This window comes from Oreochromis aureus, linkage group 7 (genome assembly GCF_013358895.1).
Source record: "Oreochromis aureus strain Israel breed Guangdong linkage group 7, ZZ_aureus, whole genome shotgun sequence".
NCBI classification, from domain to species: domain Eukaryota; kingdom Metazoa; phylum Chordata; class Actinopteri; order Cichliformes; family Cichlidae; genus Oreochromis; species Oreochromis aureus.
In genome coordinates, this window is record NC_052948.1 from 60578322 (window position 1) to 60598444 (window position 20123).

The 20123-nt window shown below is 40.4% G+C and overlaps 1 protein-coding gene across 2 annotated transcripts in view; it reads right to left on the reverse strand.

The window, feature by feature from the left end:
- Positions 1-3997: 3997 nt before the first annotated feature.
- Positions 3998-20123, reverse strand: part of far1 (fatty acyl CoA reductase 1) — a 29326-nt gene continuing 13200 nt past the window's right edge. Inside the window, exons 4-13 of one of the 2 annotated variants that reach the window (XM_031738344.2) lie at positions 19822-19997; positions 18850-19029; positions 16893-17070; positions 16580-16624; positions 15779-15906; positions 15622-15689; positions 12866-13037; positions 10472-10601; positions 8827-8954; positions 3998-7882 (exon numbers count right to left, since the gene is read on the reverse strand). In XM_031738344.2, coding sequence (XP_031594204.1) covers positions 7723-7882; positions 8827-8954; positions 10472-10601; positions 12866-13037; positions 15622-15689; positions 15779-15906; positions 16580-16624; positions 16893-17070; positions 18850-19029; positions 19822-19997 — 1365 coding nt within the window. In that variant the 3' untranslated portion in view covers positions 3998-7722. Of the gene's footprint in view, positions 7883-8826; positions 8955-10471; positions 10602-12865; positions 13038-13544; positions 13717-15621; positions 15690-15778; positions 15907-16579; positions 16625-16892; positions 17071-18849; positions 19030-19821; positions 19998-20123 lie in introns of both variants that reach the window. The other variant, XM_031738345.2, reaches the window with a different exon arrangement.

Sequence of the window (20123 nt, forward strand, 5' to 3'; positions counted from 1 at the left end):
TGTAATGAAAAACTGACACAACATGCCAAATCTTCCATATCTGACCTCGCTGTGTAACGTGTACACACACACCGAATGCACTGTAAAAATAAAATTAAGTCAGCATCAAGCGACATCCTGTTGTTTCTAAACAAGAAAAGTAAGATACTGCAATTCTTGTTCCATCCAGTTCTCATGAGAGGGCAACAGCAGGGAGAATTTCATAGTTTGGCTTTCGTCCATACTTCAGGATGTGAGTTTGAACTCTTGTTGGCAGAGTTGTGACCACATGTGAGGAGGCAGATGAATCATTTCAGAGAGCCGATTGACCCGGAGCAGCTTCTAGCTTAGTGTCTGAGGTTACCATTTCCATCTCGCTGTGTAATCTCTACCACTGTGTGATTTGAGGTACAAGCTCGTTGTTGCCAAATGCAGTGATCCGATTGGTTAGATCTCTCCACTTGTATCTGAAAAATCAGAAGAATCGAGCTTGGTTCGAATTAGGCGGTTGGTGTGAGCGGCTGCATTATGAATAGTCCGAAAACGTTTGTAATACACAAAATATTCACATGGATTTTACGTGTCCTGAAGGCCTTGAGACTCAAAAAAGGTGGCTTGTGCAGGATATCACCATCAGAATCGACCCTCACTCATCACACCAAGATGGTGACCGGGAACACACTCATCTCAGGGTTTTTAAACAGGAGTTCACAAACCAGTGGGTAGCTACGTCCATCTTTTTATACGGTCCATGGCCTAAATCATAAAAAGTAGCAGTGCAGGCCACAGAACCACAACGACGAACTGAAAGATGCTAAAAACCTCCACAGATTTGAGGCGAACTGATTACAAGTTTCTCATATTATTACATGACAACTCAATAAATTACATGACAACTATGACAGGCACAGCCACAAGTATCCCTGCTATCAACTTTCCACATTCTCATTTCCCGGCTATACTCAGCAATGCATCCCACGGAGGGTTTTCCAAGTAACTCACATGAAAACAATTCCAAAAGCTTTTATAAAGTGCTTATAGATTGAATGGCTATTTTGTTAACAAGTACACAAATGAGCAGCTATTGACCACAAGTGCTAAAAAGCCTGCGCATCAACATTCCCTGAATTATAAATGGAATAGACGTTTAGTGTGTAAGTGTGTATTTATGTGAGTGTTTTCTGCCTCGGGGCTCCCACTCTAAGCTTTATAAGCCCCCTGCTTCCTGTTTATGCAGCCCAGTGGCCCAGACCCCACAGGGTGTACATGGCTGGATGTGACTCAGTGCTTGGCATAGTTGCTTGGCCACAGTTGTCGGGGCTGCTGTTGCCAGGTGTTGCAGGGAGACACATAAAATACCATGCTGTCAGTAACAATAGGCATAAACAATAAATGGAAGCGTGAAACGAGGTCAGCTTTCAACGGATCATTGTCTTCATTTCTCTTGTTTGTGTAAAGCTGGACAAGAGGAGCGATGAAAGGTTCCCTCCTCACACATAAATCCAGATCGATGTCTGAGCAATATGTAGTGGCTGTACACAATAGCATCCGATTGGTAGGAAGCAATTCAGTCTTTATAAATTCGTTATGTAAAGGCGGAAGCATTAAAATGCGGGCAGAGAAGGCTTAGCACTTCAATAAACTTTAACTTCAATCAGGCTAATAACCTTTGTTTCCAACCTGAAATGTTGTGCTTAAAGAAGCCTGATTATACAGATAAAGTTTACAGTTCTTGAGTACAATAAAAATTAATGTTGTGTTCCAAATATAAAGCCAATTCTTCCCACAAGGACTCCCAGAGTGGAGAGCTACTCTCAAACCAAACTATGTTGCATGTTTACGTCTGCTTTTTCCCCACACTCACTGTGTAAGTTTATCCCAGCCTCGTTAGTGGGATTCTGGATCCAGTTTCTAAGAGCATTTACTAAGTTGAAACATATAAAGAGAACAAAGTACCTGCAAATAACCAAAACTAATGTGGACAAATGTGCAGTGTTAAAAATTCTAATCGCATTAAAAACCATGCTGGTTCTTCCACATGATTGTATGCATGTAATATTTGTTTTATTACTCTCCCAGTCAGATACTTGAAATTAAGGGTAAGACTGCCTAATTAAGGCTATGTTTGACACCGTCTACTTGAACTCACCTCCACAAATTCAAGAACCAAACCCCTCGACCACTTTAAGTGTTTGTAACTGATTTATCTGGCAAAAAATAGGCACTCCCATGCTGTGCAACCCATCCAAGAAGTTTTTTGCTACACTTTTAGTGAGAAACTTCTAGTATTTTATAATTCTCTTGTTGAGCACTATTTAGCTTGCTAATGAAGCTTTGCAGAATTAGCTGATAACTCCATCCTCTTGCTCAGATATCACTGATGGCGCCAAAACACCAACATGGAGGTTGTAAAGCTGGTACAATGATAGCAACATCCATCTTTAAAATACAGTTTATGGTCACAGTAGCTTGCTCATGACATGAATGACATTTCAATCTTTGATTGAAGTGCAGACTTTCAGTTTTAATTCAAGTGATTTAACAAAGTACTGCATTAACTGTTTAGCAATTACAGCCATTTTTATACACAATGCCCCATTTTCAGAGGCTCAAACACTAATTTGACAGCTATATGACAAACAGCACCTTTTCCTTTTTTATTCAAGGAGAGACTAAACAGAAAAGATCTGGAATTGATCCAAGTGAATTTGGCAGCTGTTTACTGGAACTATAATAATATAAGGTCCAAAGTGAAGTTGATGCAAGCGAAGGAGGCCATTGTGTCATTGTCCCAACACTTATGGATTTAGGCCAGTCCACAGAGATTTACAGTGATCTGATCTGATTTTATCAATATGAAGAGTGTGGCGGAACTGTGTGAACATCTGCAAGATCATAAATCTGCGTCGGTCGGTTCTCTGCATCGAACACATTGCAGCTGCACAGAGGACACCAGGCTTAAATGGGACAGGGCTCACTCATGTTTTTTTAAAGAACAGTTTTTCCTATATTGACTTATTTACATGTGGTATCTGGTTGAAACAGAATATACACTCTTCATAATTCAGAAGGGACTTTTCTGTGATCCTTATATTAAATATCTTCTGTATGCACAGTTGTATTAAAATTCTGTTACTAGTGGTTGGTTTTCATATGCTGTATAGCACCTATCCAGTGTGGCTCACTGTACTATTAAAGCAACGAATACATGATTTTTTTTTTTTAAATAATGCAAATAAATATATTTTTGTAAGTTGGACAGCGTGCGCGGAGTGCAGTGCTGGAACCATTTGTTCCTCCTATGCACCAGTCTTATTAAAATTATGTGTGAAGTGGGTTATTTTCTGTTATCACTAATTTTCTTAACTCCTGTTTCAACTTTATGACAAAGCAGAAAGCACATGTTCTGTTCAGTTAGTTGAAGCCTACTTGACTAGACTAGAATTAAAACCAGCAGTGTGTGAAACCACATTCAGGCACTCTCCTGTGCCAGTTTGCCAAGTAACCAAATTCAAGCAAAGACAGCTGATCAGACAGCAGGATTTACCTAAGCCATTAATCATGTTACCTGCATCTGTCTGGGCTCACACGGTGTGACTGAGCTTTCAGAACTGTGGCAAGACTGGTTTTAGACTTAAATGTGTGCAAAGTAAAGGTTAACATAGTGCAGCTTCGATGATCTGCTTCTGAGCTTTATTAGAAATGCAGCCCTTCCAGTCCTGGTTTCTAGAAAATAAAAACAGCCATCAAAAGTGATGATAGGCCAATCCTCTCATTCCTGGAGTCAAGTATAATCCTGAATGGTCACATTGAATCTTAATGGAGTCGTCTAATAGCTTCCCCTTTAATCTGGCTTCCAGATACAGCGCGTGAAGTGGAGTGCTGATCTGTAATGCACTACAGGAAACAGGAAAACAGGTCAGCTGGACAGATTGAGACTAATGGTTCAGTCATGTGATTTCCAGCTGTGTGCCAGAATGACTCAACTACAAAATAAAAAACAACTTCTGAACCAGGCGAAGATTAAACATGGTTTATTCCTTCTTTTTGGTTTACAAACAAAAGGCACCCATTGATATTTTTGAGGAGTGTAACATTAAAATGAATGACAAGAATCCCTTCCCCAACTTCTGAGAGTAAAGAGTGGGGCCGATATTCATCACTGCGCTCAAAGTAGGAGCGATTAAACAGGCCTCCCCTCAAGAACCTCACATTTGAAAAAAAACAAACACTGAAACTAAATGATTTTGAATGCATTCACAACCACTGATGAAAACTTTATTCTGCACCTTAAACACGTGCCCTACGATCAGCTGATCATTTAAAAAGGCCAAATAAAACTACCGCTCCTCCTTTGATGCAGGCAATAAATACTCAGGCCACCGAGTCTTTTTAAAAACCCTGAAAACACATTTTAATCCTCCCCTCTATGAAAAGTAGGGTTCTTCTTGATTGCATTTTTTCTGCCAGGTTAGGAGAGCTAACGTTATTTCACATAAGAGATTTTGGCGCTCAGCGCTAAATTGTGACCTGGAGTCTGTTGGAAATCGATTGCCATTGGCCGAATACATCCAAGCAACAAACTCCAGGGCTGAAAAATGAAGCCACAGTAGAAATGCCAATAATTGCAGTTCCTCAAATGGCCACTTGAGGCCGGCTCATCGCAATATCCAAACTTAGCATCTTATGAAGAAAATACTTTTTAAAACTGCAATGATGTTTAGAGATATGCACTTAAGTGGCCGTTCCTTTGTGTTCAGTTTTCTGCCAAGTTATTTTAAGCTAGCCAAACATTAGCATAACATTTGACCTTTGGCACTTTGCCAAGTTATCCAAATATGGTCACATCCTGTTTCAAAGAAGTCAGTGGATGTCAGGACTGTGGCTACATCTTTTATCTACAGTCTATGGATACCTCTCAAGTCCCAAAATGTAATTTAGGTTAGCTTAAAGGAAACGGGCATCACCTACTCTATCAAAAAGTACAAACGTCTGTTATGCATCGTGTTACGTTATTTCTTTACCAAATTTCTGCTGCAATCAGGTTTGGCCCTGCAGAAACTACTCTGGTGGCTGGATTTCTTTTTGGACAGAACCACACTAAACATTTTTCCCTAAGCTAATTAGTTGCTTGTATGACATTAAATTCCTCTAACATGCACAAAAAAAAAAAAAAAAAAAAAAAAAAAAACTGTAACAAAACTGTAAATGTGCCAAAGAAAAACTCTGGTTGTTGCAAAATAATGCAATAACGCAATGCAATTCCTAAACGGTTCAAAGCTGTGATTTCAGAGGCTTACAATCGTTTCAATGCTTGTGTGCAATGCCCCGTTTTAACAATCCACTGGTATGATTCAGTAGTTCCTGACATCAGAAGTGAGAAAACCCTGAATTAGACATGGCGTTGCTCTATTTCCCCTCCCTCTCCCCACCACTACACTAAACAAGAACAGTCATAATCACACCAGAGACTTCACACCCTCACAAGGAAACAGAGTTAGGCAAGAATTAGTCACATGGCCCCTCAGCTTTTCCCCATATTAAAATCACAGGCAATTACAGAATTTTTCAGAGTTGTCATTTCAGTCAATGAGAATCTGGCTGAGCAATGAAGTCAGGCTGTTGAATGTCTACTACATTCAGTGATGGAAAAAGTAAAAATGTGCATGTATATACAAAGTCAGATGACGAGAAACTTGTAAGCCAAATTCAGCATTTAATCTACTGCATTTACATTTATTTATTTCTTCCCCCCAACAGGTTAATTTTTTTTTTTTTTTTTTTTTTTTTTAAATATACAGCAGCTGAAGTTGGTTCAGTTAGCTCTTTATCAGTAAACTAGTCACAATGTTATCAGCATAAAAATACATCTGTTGTGTTATATGTTGTCTTCCTAAATAGAGCTATACAGAAAATAATTAGAAAACAGATCTGATTGCTTTCTTTTCACATTATCTTGACAAAAGTTCAGGCACAATTGAGGTTTGAGTCTTTGACTTTCATACGATCTATGCAAAATGACTCATGCTGAGATTTGGGAGAAGGGGGGGCTGGGGGGGGAAGTAAATCACACTCCTCAATGACTCTGGGACACTGGCAGGACAAACATGTAGGTGCTTGAAATCTCTATGGCCTAAGATGCAAGCAAACAGCACGCAGTCACACCCTGCTTCATTAAAGCTCGGGGGTAACAGAAAAGACAAACATAACAAAGTGCGCAGATTAGCTTCAGTTCCAACAATGTAAGACTTGACATGGCAACAAATGGTCCAATAGGTTCTAAACAGCAGCAACAGAATACAGTATGTCCCGCAAAGTTACTCTAACACATGCACACACAAGCACTTGCAAAGAAAAATGACTTAAACCCTTCACAATGATGGCGAGCTACAATTAGTGCTACCTGAAAAGTAGTGTACTAAAAGAACAGTGTGGAACTCAAGACTTGTACTGGTACAAGAGCGTTTAATTTCCAAGCATTCGAGAGGAAAGAAATAACAATCTCACCCCCACAGTTTTACAGAGCTATGAGCATGTTAGCAGAGATGCATTTTGGCAAAAGAGTAGCTTAATAACTTTCAGACATGATTCAAAACAAAAAAGGAAACTGAAGAAGGTGGATATCTGCTGATGCAAGAACCGTTGGTTTGTAGGCACTGGGTAAAGCCACTGCAGTACAATCTACATTGTGCTTTGCTGTAATTAGGGAGTCTGCCACCGTAGTCCACTGGGGGAACATGCAGAGGTGCATCATTGGTGACAGTTTCTTTCTCACAAGCAGCAAGAGGGGGCTAAAGGCCATTCTTTTTTTGGAACAAAAATCAGCATAAGCAAGCCCCTCCCGTGTTTATACTTCTGTTTCCACAAGCCGTCACCGCAAGTGTCACGTGTTAGCTAAAATGGCTTTGCTCTTGGGGTTAGGAGGTCATGACAGAGTTTAAACAGTGATCCCTAGGTCAGCCGGTCCCTGAATAAGCCTCTTAAAATGTCAAATCAACCAACTGTTTAAGCATCTAGCAAACGCTGCTGTCAGGTGAAGAAAAACCCTGATTCTTACAGACTGCTTTAAAAAAAAAAAAAAAAAAAAAAAATAATATGATTCCATACCATAAAAATGACACTAACCACAGACAAGCTGGAAGAAAAACCGCAAAACCAGTTATCTTTTCAGATGACAGATATACAACTTACACTTGCAACTTAAAACATATCGGACGCGACTGTAGCCTGGACTGATTCAAAACCAGCTGGGGATTTTTGCAGCAGAGCATCATCCAATGCATAGCTTCGTTTTGCAGGAAGACAGCCAGGCGAGCACAAAGATGCGAGATGAGCAGGTTTAGAGGTTTAGAGAAGGTTGCTCTTGGGTAAAGCTGGCGCCGAGGAGGAGGACCGGACATGCTGGGAATGAACAGAACGAGGCTTGAAGTTCCAACTAGTCCAAGTGCTGTGAATCGGAGCTGTATGGTGCAATAAATCCATGCACTGTTTCTATGAAATGCCAGAGATCCAGGTGGCCAACAGACCCCTGTGAACTCCAGGCTCGTCAGGTGGCTCCATCTGTATTCGAGTTGTTAAGTGGTTTGGTGGTGTCAATGAAAAGAGACCAGAGACTGATGTTTTTATCGTTTTTTTCCTTTTCCAAGCACTTTGAACACAAGCACCTTTCACCATCCACAGCCAGTCTTCTCTTCATTTCTTTTGTCGCTCCGCCTCGCAACCCGCCGCCACATCCCTCGGTCATTATCTCATGGTCGAAGAAGCTCTGAAGTAGGACAGGAATTTGAAGCAGAGGCTCACCACAAAGTACCAGATGTTTCTGGCCATCTGGGATCGGGCGATGAATATGCGCCAAATAAACACCACCAGGATGGTGTTGAAGGTGTAACGGATGTTCCTCAGCCTGGAAATAAAACAGATTGTGAGACATGCGGTACACCACCTCAGACCGTTTTATATTGATAATGTGTCATTTCCAATGAATGCTCTCTAATAATAACCTAATTAATAAGACTCACAGGCGTTAATACATGCTTGTAAACTGTGTATAAGCGACCAACCAAAACAGTAATACCATATTATATCTCTCTCTCTCTCACACTGTCCTTGAATGGTGGAGTGCAGCATGGACCCAAGTCCTGTACGCTGTACAAGAACTAAGACACCGGTGTATATACCCTGTGTACTCTTGTATAAGTATAATAAGAGTGAGTTGGATGTGCCAAAGTAATGCTAGACAAATGTTGTGTAGCCAAGTTATAACTAGTTGGCTACCTACCCCAGTGTGGGTCATTCCTGCATCATCATCAACAACACCACCTGTATTTGTACTCAAAACAGTATTTGGATTCGTGAGCAAAAAAAAAAAAAAAAAAATTACACACACACACACACACACACACACACACACACACACACACACACACACACACACACACACACACACACACACACACACACACACACACACACACACACACACACACACACAAAATTCTTCCATGTTAACAAGCAGACTTCTGTCAGACAATAATAACCAAGAAGAGACAGCTCAATCCTGCAAGTCTCCCATAAAGTCATCCTGACTCCTAAATTCAGAAGTCAGGCTTGTTGGAGGTCTCCTTTTTTGTGGTTATGTTACAGTACATTTAAATATTGTCAATAAAAAGTTTTCAAAACCATTAACAAAATGTTGCATAGAGCACATTTAACTGGTGATGCAGAAAAGCATCTTCTGTGTGGTGAACTTTAAAGAACCTGCCAGAGCCCATCACTTTGAATGCTACTACTTCCTGTGTGTCTGTGTTGGAGGCAAGGATGACAAATGTAATTTCATAGACTTCTTACTTGTTGAGGTGTTTGCGTGCAGCAGGCAGCCCCGACAGCTCTTCATTGAGGACATATTTTTTGGTGCCCATACAGTAATTTTCCATGTACTCTGCCCAGTGCAGCTGACGCACGTCAAAGTTAAATATCTGCAGTAAGAGAAACAAGAAACACCCTCAGTATGCTTCAGAAGCAACATTTGTTTATGCGAGATATACTCATGACAAACCTTTATTGATTCTGAATTAACAAACATTTAAATCAACTCAACAGGGGATGCTTTCATAGTAAGAAGGCTGCATTTTGGATCTGACAGTGTTCCAGCTTGTGGCAGTTTCCCCCCCAGTGGGGCCTTCTAGGAAACAATAATACAAGCAAGGCACTGTGTGGTCAACTGTTGGGGGAGGTGGGAACAGAGTCTCTGCGTCAGTAAGCAAATTCAAGCCCTTGAATCCTCTGTCTAAGGAGCCTCCTTTAACCTCCTAGGACCTGGCGTCCACATATGTGGACATCACATTTTGGGTTATTTAGACCAAAATAATCCATTTTGCTCTACAAGGGCCTGATATCCACTTACAAGGACATTATACTGCTACTGTTCCATCGAAATTTTAAATGAATATCCTCATATGTGGCTCTCATTTTTCTTAGAAACAAAAATTAGGTTTAAAAAAAAAAAAAAAAAAAAAAAAAAATCTGGTAATTCTTTGTTTTTACATTCATCAGGTCCCAATCAGCCCAAATATCAAAGAGAAATTAAAAATGCATGCCGTGGAAGAGTTCAGGTCTTAGGAGGTTAAGTGAGACAAATGCACTATAAAAAAAAAAAAAAAAAAAAAAAAAAAAAACACACACAACAACAACAACAAAAAAAAAGGTTTAACTTTGCTAATATAATGTAAAGCAGAGGTGTCAAACATAAGGCCCGGGGGCCAGAATCGAACCACTGGACAGCTTGGAATAAGCCAAGTATTTTTAAGTTAACTGTATTTTCTTAACTGTTACAGCTTCTCCTACATAAAAACATCTCGGATGGCCATTCATGCTACACCTAAATAACTGAGTAACCCATCCACTATAGAAATTTCTGTTCTTTGCAATAAGACTGCCGTAGAAAAAGAAATAAGTGAATTAATTTCATAATTAGTCTGGGCAGTGAGCTACCAGAACTTTCTGTAAACTTGCACATTTTTTTCCCTCATTACTTTAAGGTTTCCTTCTTTGCTACAGCAACATTAGAAAAACTGTTGAATTTGCACTAAGACATCAGGGATTAAATGTGTAGCTAAAGTTCTTTACACAGGCTCATTTGAGATGAAAGTGGGCTGTATGTGGCCAGTGTAACATGAATTTGACCCCCCGGATTGAAAGCATCTGATTATTTTCTCGAAAAGAATCCACAAGAAGTCAGTGTCGTAATGTTGAGTCCGGATTCCTCCAGACAGTTGCCATGCAGAACAATGATCCCGTTCACTACAAGCTGACGTCAGCAGTGAATGAATCACACTGCCTTACCAGCGTACTACCAGACATTATCACTCTGCTTCAGTGTGTAAACGACTGGCGTGTGGGCGGGGCAGGCACGGGTAACTGAGGCACGGAGTGTGAATGAAGCAGTGTGTGGAGCAATGATTAAACATTGTTTATTCATAGCGACCCTCCCTACCTTTTTATCCTCAGGGCTCATCTGGGCCAACAGCATGGCCATGTTGTCAGTGTTCCACACCCAGGAGTGACTGGTGAAATACTCCAGTACCATCATGGCTTTGTGGAGGCGAGTGATCGTCTTCATCATCCTATGGCAAACGGCATGTAGCGGAGGGGCAGTGTAAGGAAAAGACAGCAGTGTTGTGGATAAATAGTGTTTGCAGAGTAGGATCAGAGGGGAGATGAGGAAGAGGACAGGACAGATAAAGAGTGGTGGGATAAAGAGGCAGGATGAGAAGGAAAGGAGAAGAGTGTGCCAAAGTGTTTGGGAGCAGGGGCAGAGGTTAGACAGTCTAGAGAAATATTAGACTGTTAAAGACAGGTACCAGAGAGAGCAATGATTTCTATAAATTAACCGTTTGCAGTCAAATTTGTTATTCCAGTATATCTCAGATGGATTTGACCTCTCCGATTACGCTATGGGCATGACTTCACTGATTTGCACATTTGATTAAGCGGATTTTGATTTTAAAAAAAAAGTGATCATTTGAGCTGTACAGTGCTATGAGATTGCATACGGTAGCCATCAGCCACAGCGTTAAAGCAAATGACAGAAGAAGTGAACACTCTGTGTTACAAACCACATTCTCAAACTAGTAATGCCAAAGTCCTGGTGACAGAAACCAAAGGTACATCCCAGCTGATGTTTGTCCATGACCAGATTGGTTAGAAAACCTAAATGAAGCAATCTGAAACTATTAGGTAGGTGGATTTAATGCTGTGGCTGATTTATTGATCTAAACTCTGAACTTTTATTGTTCCAGTCCAGTCAAAATCTTAAAAAGTGCCAAGAAAGTGTTTTATTAAGCTTTGTGGAAAACTGATTCGTCAGCCACTCCACATCATTTTCTTTTGCCAGCACTTTAAAACTTTTTCTTACTCCCGGAGAGAACCAAGAAAGCATGTTGTATTTTTTCCAGACAATTTAAATTCAGTCATGTAATTAATTTTATTAAACCCCAGATTTGGACATTTGGAGGTCATAGTTTTTTTTCACAATTTTTAGTAAGGTTATAGTTTGGAAAATACTCCTATCTTTCAGGCAAACTTTTTCATAGCACTGCAAGTCAAGGTGGCAATTTCTTCCCTGCGGCAAAGTGAGTGACACAAATCAGCAAACAAATCAACTGGATTTAATCTGTTTATAGGCCAGGAGGACAGACAGTTCACTCTCAAATGAACCCATGACCCAAATTTAGTCTAGGTCAATATTTTACCCAAAATAATTAAAGCTCAACACAAAAATGAACTCAATCAGCTTAAATTCCTCAGAAAATAAACTGACAGTGGAGGTGATATTGTCCTCCTGGTAACACAGATGAATCCAGTTATGTTACTTAATTTTTGTGTTAGTTCAGATGGAGGTAATCAAATTTTTAGTAGGAATGATTCAAGGTGATGTTGTGATCAGTGTGCAAAGCAGCAGCCAATGTTGATAAAAGGGATCCGAGTCTTCAAATGCCACCTTTTTTGTCATCCAGTAAATTGTAAATGTTAACCACTTTTGGATCAAATTACTTCAGACGTTTCAATTTGTCATGAACAGAAATGGCACAATTCAACGCGAGGCCTGTAATGCTGTCCTTTTAAACTGTTACACTAATGAAGGCAGATTGATATGACTCAGATTCCTTCTGCAAACACGAATGATTCAAAGATGTGACAAACATGCATGGCTGATCAGCACAGAAGCAGGGATAATCATTTCTTGTAGCTGGTGACAAAGCCAGTTAGCTTCAATACAAATTACCCACTTAGCCATCCATGAGTATTTCAGACAGTTGAACACAATTATTTTTGTCCAATTCATTTTTTATTTATTTATTTTTTATCAGAAACAGCACTGCTGATTTTGAAACTGTAAAGGTGTCACTTTTACTGTCTGAAATATTTGTGGCTTTAGAATTTAGACTAAGAATGAATTACCAATCAGTTTGCATGCAGTAGTGTTGTTTTCAGTGAGACACAAGATGTCCAACTGAGCACAACTTTCTCGATTGGTCAAGAAGTCCCGTGGTGCCTCAGAATTTTCCATGATTGGGTGAAGACCGGTGGATAATGGATGTCATGTTCACAGCATGGCTTGTTCACGAGAAAAAAAAAAAAAAAAAGGAAGGGCACGTGGCATCTTCTTTGAATTGAAAACGCATGCTCGGATACTGCCTACATTAACAGCTGACGTCAAGTAAAGACACTGCAAACATTGTTCCTTCTGCCCTTGTTTCCACCTTCCCAGAAAAAAATAAAAAATAAAAAAAGACACATTCAGGGAGGAGTGGAGTGTGGGGAAATTGGGAGAGGCAGGGGGCAGACTGTCAGACAGGAGAGGGTTGAGGGGCAGTTGCAACCTTACCGGGGCTTCCGGCCCATCAGCGTGAGATAGCCATCATAGAGCAGGGCTGGTAGCGTGTGGCTGACAGTGGTCCAGTACTGATTAGTAAAGGGGTTGGAGCGTAGATTGACATTGGGCCTTCTGAAAGCCTGCTCTAAGGGATTGGTCTTGAAGGACATGTTTATACAGTACTCTGTAGGAGAGAGAATCACATATGATGGAACAGGAAGGACACAGAGGACGAGAAGAAAAGGAATGCACATTCATTTTCTCCTCCTTTTGATACAAGGAAAGACGCAGGCCCACTGTAATCGTCTCATTAGCAGCACAACAGAACACTGGATCTACTCTTTGGAAACAAAAAACAGTGAGAGTCCACTTCAGTCCATTTATGAGCTGGACTGAAGTGAACTTGGTGCCGAGGTTTTGGAAATCTAACTGAAAATACACACATTAGAAAGATGCAAAGAGTGCAGAACCCAGCATGTTCAGGAGAACAGCTGGGTTATACATTCTTCATCTGCAAAACTGCACACAAGCATCTTTAACACAGCAGCACTGCAGCTATGACGTTAGGCTACTTCGATAAAAGAAGGGTGACAGAGTAAGCCGGCGGAAATGCGAGTGTGTGTGTTTGGGGGAGGGGTTCTGTTAGAACAGCAGCGGTACGGCACATCCGAAACGGCAATGACGAGGTTACCTGGGTTCTCGTCCAATCAGCCTGAGGTACAGATCATAGAGGAAGGCCGGAGCTTTGTGGCTCACGGCAATCCAATACTGATTGATTAGGTGATTGGATGTGAGATTAACATTGGGCCGACGGAAGGCCTGCTCAAGGGGGTTCCTCTTGAATGTGGATATTACATGGTACTCTAAGAAACAGAAGGTTGTTCAACACAAGTCATCAATGAGCAGCTTTAAGATAGCTTTTTTATGACTGGCTAGAAGGTTGAGTCCTGTGGGAAAACTATACTATGCAGATATACAAAACGACAAGGTTTGTACTGGAACTAGAAAAGTAGGATTCCTAGTTTTCAAGTGCCTTAGCTGTTAGGACACTAGCTAGATAAAGTGTGCTAAAATAATAACAAATAATGTGAATAACTTCAGGCATCTAAAAATGGCAGCATTACATGGGATTTATGCTTCAGTGTTAAATCTACACCACAGGTGTGTCATAACAGCAACTGATGTAACCACCTGTGCACCGATCAGCCTGCAACTGCTGCGATTGGCCTGTTCAGTCCTGTTGACTCCTATACATTTGAGCTAATTGTTACTGCTGTTGAATGGCTCAGTGTGAGAATAATCACACTTCACCTCAATATGAGAACTCAGACAGCAACCTGTTGAAACTATCAAAATGAACGTAAGGGGATGTTCCATGTGGAGGAAGAAAAGAGAATAAAAAGGGACAAATATGGGCAGCTTTCTTGTAATTTCTTTAAGCAGTCCTCAGGAACTGTTCTCCAGGGTTCTTTAAAGACATTTAAAGCTCTTCTTTGAATTTTGGGTGCTTTTTGTTCCGTTCTTTGTCGAGATGATCCTAAACTTTTCCATCCAGGTTTACTGTGTGTTCAGGATCATCGTCATGCTGAAAAATGGAACTGTTGCCAATCAGATGGTACTACATAGTGGATCAGTCAGAGGTACGTTTGTGTTCACAGTTCCAATTTTGACAAGATTTCCAACAACACTGGCTGAAATGTAGCCACAAACAATGACAGAGCCTCCACCCCTGCTCTATAGATGGGTGTAGACACTCACGGTGAAATTTTGACCACCTGTGTACATACTGATGATTTGAACAATAATTTCACATTTGGATGAATCCCTCCATCAGACCGGTTGCCACTGGTTTTTGCTCCAGTTCTTGTGCAGTGTCCCTGTCTCACTTCTTTTATAAATGAAAAAGCAGCTAACAAAAAAAAAAAAAAAACAACTTTAAAGGACCTTTAGAAAGCCTGGAGAACTGTTACTCAAGACCACCACCACCAATAATAATAATAATAATAATAATAATAATAATAATAATAATAATAATAATAATAATAATAATGAACAACTGGCAACTTTGAAGCAAAGTAAATAAATGAGGGGTGGCTCGAGACTTTTGCACAGTACTGTATGCAGCAGAAGTCAAGATCTGCAAACAGAGAAGTTGTGTAATATCATTTAAACCCTGAGGCGAGCCACTACATGAACTGATGAAGTCATTTCCTTTTCAGTTCCTATTTGAAACTGTGATGCCGTTATCTGTCACCTTTTTTAATACACAGTGAAACTTTAAAGGGGAGTGACTCTCAAGCTTGTTCTGTCACAGTTGCTGTCACCGTAATTTTATACATGTTAGCCCTGCACCTGGCTCAGTAATTGAACTGCCAGCACACCAGAATTCAAGTTTTAGGACATAGTGGTTATGCATTTAAAAGCTTAAAACACTGCACTCAGAGGAGGACCTACAGTTTAAACCATGATGTTTAAATGCAAAGCATTAGGAGTATTCAGCATGAATACAGCACATGATGAGATAAAGAACAGTTTTCCAAAATGTGCAACTTCTATACTGGGGAAAGATACGCTTGGGATACTTTCCTGCCCTAAAACAATATCCATAAGGGACAGGTAAACAAAAGCTTCTGCTTTGGGTGTGGCCGGCCAGGAATCAGGTTACAGTGAGGGTATATCATTAGATGCCACGTTAAAGCGCAGAAGCTTCCACTGTCAGGGGCTTCCCCCCACCTCATAGGCTGCGTTTAGGCAAGAAATTGTCTTACCGACTTCTCCCCAGCGAAACGGGTTAATCCCACCGGTTGTACAATTGTACACGGGTATGCTTTTAGGCCTGCAGTACAAAAGGAAAGATGTCAGAGGAACTAAGATGAACTCAAAAACAGATTTGACTAAAGTTGTGTTAATATGTGGGTCTCTCACCTGTTAAGCACCTGTGATCCTGAGTACCAGCCTGCAGCCAGCGTAGTGTTGATGACCACATCCACAGGAACCAGGTCGGCCACAGCATTGTTAGATGCTCTCATTGTTCGGAGGATCCCTTTACCAGCCTAAGAGGGGGTGGCGTAGAGGAAGTATTAATGCAACTGATAATAATTCTGGCCTCCAAACCAAAACATAAACTTCAACATATTACTTGAAAAAAAATTACAGAAAGAAACAAATGTTTACAATAGGAAGATGTTGTGTAAAGACATACAGAGACAGAAGTTTGTCATCTTTAAAAAGAACATTCTCACTCCGGACAAAAGGTCTCATAAATCCATCAGAGTATTTCAGGTAAGCGATCAATCTGTCATCTCAAGAATTTCAGCTGCAGGCAGGAATGCACTTCAGGATTTGGTGCGTTTTATATGCGGGCATCTAACTGGGTCAACCATTCATATTCAGGTAGGTGTCATTCGTTCTGGGGGGGGGGGGCGCATACTGGATGTCCTGGTATACTAGTGTGCAAGATACAAATTATTCACTGCACCCTTCTGACTCAGAGTCCAAATCACACAACAGAATTTATAACAATTAATAAACCAAAACTAGCTCAAAGTAAACCCACAGCACAGTTGTTTATGAAACCAATCATTGTGAATAACAGCAAAATTACCACCAGAATCTTAAATACTTCAATACCACTCAAAGCTTTCCTATTGTGCTGTAAATACGAGCAATCATAAAACAGTTTAGACTTCTAGACCCCACCTACAGTGATTTTTCCTGTGTACTTACTGCAATGAATATCCCACTGGGTCCGTTGAAGTTATCAATCCAGCCCTGAAAGATAGAATATTAATGTTGAAACAAAGCGCTTACTCACCAAAGCTGAATGACAAACTTTGGGCTCAAAAGCAATTAAAATATTAAAGCTGAAATATAACAACTTTCAGGCAGATGTTCAATCGTCTAAAAATCACACTGGGGTGGGTGGGAGACAAATCCAAATAATATATAAAAGACAAGAGCATGCATTGTTCTTTACCAATTTAAGGTTCTACAGTAATAATGAAAACAAAGCGTAACACCAGCATCTGGAGTTACTCACTGGGAAGGGCTCTTTCCAGCTGGCTCCAACTATGGAGGGTCTGACAATGGCTATGTTGAGGTCTCCAGCCTCCTGCTGCACCATATATTCGGCCAGAGATTTGGTGAAGGTATAAGTGTTGGGATGTTCTCCAATTAGCTTGGGAGTCAGTGTAGATACCAGATCATCATCCATCCAGCTGGACCAAGAGGAAAAAAAAAAAAAAAAAAGCAAAGACAAAACAAGATTAGCCCTGAATTTGCTTCATTTAATTTTATGACCTGCAGCGCTGAAATAAAGAAATTAAAGCTTTCCAGTCTGAAGTAAACAGAAATATTGCTCATTCGCCAATACTAATGACTGTCTGGGTGACCGCGCCAACAATATTTAAGCCCAGAGAATTACCAAAAGGCAATGACACGTTCCCCTCAACACTTCGCAATACCTACGTATTGTAGGTTGTCACATCTGTCACTAGCACTACTGCTGCCGTTCAGAATAACTCACTTCAAGCTTCAGGAAGCCACACCTCGAGGGGAGCCTTACACACACACAAAAATCAAACCAGCTGTAATTACAGGACAAAAGTATAATAGCCAAAACAATATTTGTTTCCTTCTTTTCACTTTATTTTCCTTTAGACTTAGAATTTACCAACTGCTTAAACCTGTTTGTGTAAAATGTCATCGTCTCTCCCACACTGCACCATGCTCTCATTACACACAACATTTCACTAACAAACACACCAGGGGAAAGGGCAAACAAGTAGTAATGAGCTCAAATTAAAGCCAAACTAACAGAGTTCACTCATCAAAGATTACTCTAAAACTACAATGAACAAAGAAGGGATTTTGGGACGACCGTACTACATTCTGACTTCTCACAGTTAACACCAAAAACATCCAAAGTCTATACAATGTGGAATTCAGAAAGTTGTGGGCATCTCGAAAAGGCAACTTCTATGTTTTTGCTTTTATATAAAATAAATAAATGGATGTGTATACACATCCATGTATCATATACAGTCTATAGATAATGTGTGTAAAGAGAATAACTGCTGTTTGATGTCTAAAGAAATGCACAAGTTCATTAAATGGACCAAAATTCCTCATTTCATTACCAGTGCCCACAGTTTTATTAATTTATTTGGTCTGCAGCAAGTCTGTTAAGCTTTTGCTCTTTTGGACTGTGGTTTGGACTCAAGTGTGAGTGGGGAAAAAAAAAAAAAAAATAAATATAAAACACCAAACAAAAGTCTCCAACTTCGCTTTCAGGGGTGAAACAGACCAGGTGGGAAAAGAGTTTGAAGCCTCTTTTCCATGTAAACCACATGTGATTGCACTCTTAAAAATGTGCTCAGAACAAAGAAATGCAAACGCAAACAACATAATTGTCATGATTACATAACTGGAACAAGGTAAAAAGAGAAGCCTGAAAAGCGAACTACGTGTGTCAACAGTGCCCCTTAGCTCCACCTTCCACATAAAAGCCAGAGTTGAGGCAAAAGGAAAAATGATATTCCAGCTCATTAGGTCGTTTCACTCATCACTATTCAACCGCTACACAGCCTCGAGCAACTCTGCCCATCCAGAAGATCAGTGTGTACTGTACACAACAAACTCTGCATGCTGTCTCTTTGCACACGCACTCAAACGTTCACTGAACAGCTCTGTACATAAAATCCCCCAGAATCATAGCACTAATCTCTACTCCACAGACTTTACTAATCTATCTTGAGCCATTTACTGTAAAGCCAGAGTTAAGCTGAAGTGCTTCGCTTTATTTCACTGGCATTAATCTTGAAATGCACTTCCTACTTGCTTTTAATCTATTAAAGTCGGGGGACAAAAAAAAAAAAAAAAAAACATTTAAAAACTTAATGCTGCCGTTGAGCAATGACTGCTACGTCCTAATATCTGCACACGTGAACCAGACGTTTGGTGTCAATGCTGTTTGAAAACAGTCCAGATCAGCTTACTCCAGAGTATCGATGAGTTTTCGGTAGTCTACGGAGGGAGAGTAGACAACTTCCTCAATGAGCTCTCGGTTACAGTTGGCATAGGCTGTGGAGATGTGAATAAAAACCTCCAGGTGCTTCATCCTGTGGGCCAGGGCCAGCATCATCTGAGTGGCCAGGACATTCAGCTGCACTGCATCCCTGAGTGAAAGAGAGTAAGACACAGGATATTAAATGTCAGTAAAGCAAGACGTGATTGCAGCTCCACCTAAAAATGCTCACTTCCTTTTTGATTACATAACGTTCACATATCTGTCATCACAAAACACAGAAGTGTCATTTAAGCTTCCACAAACAAAAGTTCCTTATCAATGTTTACCCGGCCTCCTAGTCTGACTCAAAATCTACACCACACCGATGATGCACAATTTCCTGCTTGCACACTGCCCAAAAATTTTGAACAAGAACACAAATGTCCTCAATACTAATGATAAACAGCATCTAATTCCACCCATTTAGCATAAATATTTTACTCCAAGCATAATGTACCATCTCCAAAAGGCTGCAAGAGTTAAATCTCAAAGCAGCTCCAGGCATGCTCTTTGCATGCCGGGTCAGGTGTCATCAGTCTCTGTGGTTCAAAACAACAGTGGGCGGTCCGTCAACACTGCTGTTTTTTTTCTAGTGCTGAGCCGAGCAAACACTCCATCACCATTCATTTGAATAAATAACAGCTATAAAAAATAAATAAATAAATAAAAAGGCAGTACAGCGCACGCACTAAGGTGCTGCCCTTTACCAGGCTCACAGAATTTAATAAGAAGAAACTAAGCTTTTTAGGAGAAGCTAAAAGCAGCAAGTTTTAGGCAAAGAACGAAGGAAGGTGCAAGGTCAGAGTATAAATGAGCAAAGCTACAATCAGGAGCCCCAAACACAAAACCATACAGCTTGAAACTAATATAGAAATTTAAAAAGAGGAAAAAAATAACTCACTTGAGTGGCTCACTAAAGCGGACAGTGGCAGCACAGTGGAAGACGATGTCAATGTTTTCAGCAAGGATGCTCTGGTCCGCTTTACTCAGATTCAGCTCCGGTTGTGTGAGGTCAGAGTTCACTGCGATGATCTTCTCTGCAAAGTCCGGCTGATCTTGTTGCAATTTTTCAAACAGCTAAAATAGTGAAAAAAGTAAAGTCAGTACGACATGGAAGTTACAGAAGACCATAACCAAATACAGTGACAAAATCCTTCGACCGTCACGCTGCAGAAGACCTCTCTTTTTTTTTTGACCTAGTCA